The 3,320-nt window shown below is 47.0% G+C and overlaps 1 protein-coding gene across 1 annotated transcript in view; it reads left to right on the forward strand.

The window, feature by feature from the left end:
- The first annotated feature begins 451 nt into the window (after nucleotides 1–451).
- The window catches only part of LOC145411861 (calexcitin-2-like), a 10,726-nt gene continuing 7,857 nt past the window's right edge, over nucleotides 452–3,320 (forward strand). The window contains exon 1 of the mRNA XM_080281820.1: nucleotides 452–587. Coding sequence (XP_080137946.1) covers nucleotides 452–587 — 136 coding nt within the window. The remainder of the gene's footprint in view (nucleotides 588–3,320) is intronic.

Here is a 3,320-nt window from a genome sequence, read left to right on the forward strand (position 1 = left end):
CCATAGATTCTGCGTGGGGGTGCGGAAGATGCCATTTCTCCAGGATATAAGACGGTTTACTCCGGCGCACTCTTTTACGAAAATTCACTTAGAGTTTTGTAATGATTTATTTTTCTTTCCTTTTTTTTTTTTTTTCTAGCTTTCGTCATCCTTCGTCCACATCTCTGTTTATTTTCTGTCTAACAGTCTATACATCTATCTTTCTATCTGTCCACCATACCAAACATAAGTTAACCTAACTTAACCTTGCTCCCTTATCATATCCAAATTTAACCCAATTGAATCAACCCAACTAATTTTACCTAATTTAATCCAATCAAACCTCACCCAAGCCAGCTTCACTAACCATATCTAATCCAAACCCACAGCTTTGTCAAGGGGCGGAAAGAAGCTGTGCAGTGAGGTACGAAAAGTGGGCGTGAGATAGTGGGCGTGAAGGAAGCGTGGGTGTATGGTGAGTGGCGAGTGGTGTGGGCGGTGGTGGGCGTGGGCGTGTCCATGCTTCTGCCCGCCCATCAAGCACAGAGACCCGCCCATCTCGCCCTTCAGGAGAGAGAAGCTGCTTTTTGAATTCAACACATTTATTGGTAAGTGATAACAGGGAACGCTTACCATCCACTCAGCTGATGTAGCGCTGCGTTCAATTGTCTCCAAATGGGTTCTTGTAGCCCAGGAATCCATTTACTAAGTTGGATGGCAACCATTTAATCCAAGGGATGCCTGGTGGTCTAGCGAATTCCAGTGCTTACATCTGAGGTAGGGTTTAAGACTGATTGCTCATTTAGTACAACTCATGAAAGTATGACTAATAACTCACTTTAAATATCTGGAAAAAGTAGCCTATTCTTAGTCCCTAAGCTGCTTTTGGGATGATAAAGGAGTGAATGATGGGTGGACACAAAGAACTACAATTTTATCCAGTTATAGGTAGATGTCGAGGTATTTATTTCAATTCAGCAACGGTTTAGAAGGCATTTTTACCAGATTTTGGCGGTTTTAGCCTAACTTAGCGATTATCCGAAGAGGCTTGTACTTAATAGCACTCTTACTGGTAAGTGTGAAGCGTTAGGCCTGTGAGCTGGTGCCTGGATTCCCATAGACATATTATGAGAGAAAAGATGTCTGGTTCAAACTTTGTTAGTCACTGTGATAACAGTTCTGCTTTTATTGTTCCTTTTTTATATTCCTCCTACTCCATGTTAGAGCTAAAGTGATGATGATGATGATGATGACAGGGGAGGACAGTATTTCAAAAGTCTGCATGATGTGTAAATGATTGTGTAGGCCATTTCACAGAACATGATGCTGATAGTTCTTCCACTCTTGTGATTCACTTTTCCTCATCTTTTTTAAAATCTTGCTTCACTCGATTTTTAGGCAGTATTAAGTGTCAAGATGATATTATTGATGATGATGATGATGGGCAGGAAGAGAGGATGGAATGGAAAGAGAGAGGGGGAGTAAGGAGGGGAATTAACACACACACCCATACCCACTCACACATCTACCCACCCTCTCATCCCCCCTCCACCCCCACCCACTCACACATCCACACCCACCCATCCACACACGCCCCCTGAGAAGGACATTATGGGTTGGTGTGAGTGCGGGAGTGGTGCGTGGAGTGGCGGAGTGGAGTGGAATGCATAATTAAGGAGTGAGCATTTACCAGACTGACGGGGCTCCTGGCTACAAACAATGGCGGGCATTTTCTTTTCATTCATGGGCCTCTCTCTCTCTCTCTCTCTCTCTCTCTCTCTCTCCCTCTCTGTTTATCAGTATGTATCTGTCTCTTTGTTAATTTGTCTATCAACTTACACATACGAGTAGATAGATAGACAGATATAATATACACACCCATAAAAACAGCAGATAGATAGACAGGTAGGTAGATACTTACCTTTTGATAGTCTGAAATTTCTCGAACTAAATGTAATCATGCAGCTGCAACGAAATATTGGAGGTTAATACGGGTTATTTATATACGGTAATGATTAACAGCGGTAATATTGGTGCCTTTATACCAGGCTTCCTCCCGTCCCTTCCTCCCTCCCTCCCACCCCTCTTCTAACCCTCCCCTCGTCCCCTCAGTTTCCTTTCCACTCCTCCTCCACTACCCCTTCTCTCCTTCTATATCCTTTTTCATCTCCTACCATCTTTTCTTTCAGCTTATCCCACCCCTTCCTTTCAAATCCTTTCTTTTCCAAGCTAAGTTCTCCCTTTTCACCATCACCTCTCTCCTCTCCACTTCACACCCTCTGTCCCCCGCCCCCTTCTCTTTCCCTGTCTCCCCCCACTTCCCTTTCTATCTTATCTCCACCCAACTTCTGTCCCTGTCTTCCCGCTCTCATCTTATACCTGCCTTCCTCCAGTCCTATCCCACTCTTTATTTCTACCCCAGTCACTTCCTTCTCCCTTCTCCCTCCCCCCTTTCAACAGCTCCTCCCCTCACCCCCTCACCTTTAGTCTCCTCCCTTTCCTTTCCTTCCATCTTCTCAAAACTCTCCCCTCCCTCCCATTCTCCTTCCAAATCCGCCCTTCCTTCTCCCTAACCTCTTTACATCCCGTCAACCCTCATTGTCCTTGCCTTCCTCCATCCCTTACAACACTTGAGCAACCTTCTTCCAAACGTTCGCCACTCCTCCATCTTCTCCACACCTCCTTTTCCTTGACTCTACTCGATCCCTTATCATCTTTGACTTAAACAACCCCCTTCAACCTTTCCCTCCTACACCTCCTCGTCTTCCTTGCTTCCCATCATCCTCTACCACCTCAGACATTAGCAACCCCCTCCAACTTTCCCATCCTCCTTCTCTATCTTCTCCCCCTCTTCTTCCTCCCTCCTTTCCCTCCACACCTTAGTAAATCCCCATCAAGCTTCCTCCCTTCTTGCATCTTCTTCCACCTCCTCCCTCCTACCTTCCCCTTTCCTACATCTTCCCCCTTTCAGTGCCTCCCCCAACCCGTACCACCTTAGCAGTCTCCTTCCATCCCCTTCCCTCCTCTCCAACGTGTCCCCCCACCACAGTCTTCCCTTCTTCCCATCTCCTACAACCTTCTTCCTCTCTCCTCTTTCTTCCCCCTCCAGTGCCTCCCCCATCCCGTACCACCTTCGCAGCCTCCTTCCATCCCCTCCCCCCCTCCTTCCCTCCACCTCAGCAGCTACCTTCCCACCCACTCCACCCTCTCCCCCACCACCACAGCTCAGGGTGGCTTTTCATATTCTGGAGGCTTTTAGTTCCCTCGGCTCCCACCCTCGAAATGGACTTGCGAGTGGAGGCGGTCGACGTCTCGTAACCTCAACCCCTTTGATTCTTTCC

This window comes from Coenobita brevimanus, chromosome 91 (genome assembly GCF_032717465.1).
Source record: "Coenobita brevimanus isolate Jiangsu-jjx chromosome 91, ASM3271746v2, whole genome shotgun sequence".
NCBI classification, from domain to species: domain Eukaryota; kingdom Metazoa; phylum Arthropoda; class Malacostraca; order Decapoda; family Coenobitidae; genus Coenobita; species Coenobita brevimanus.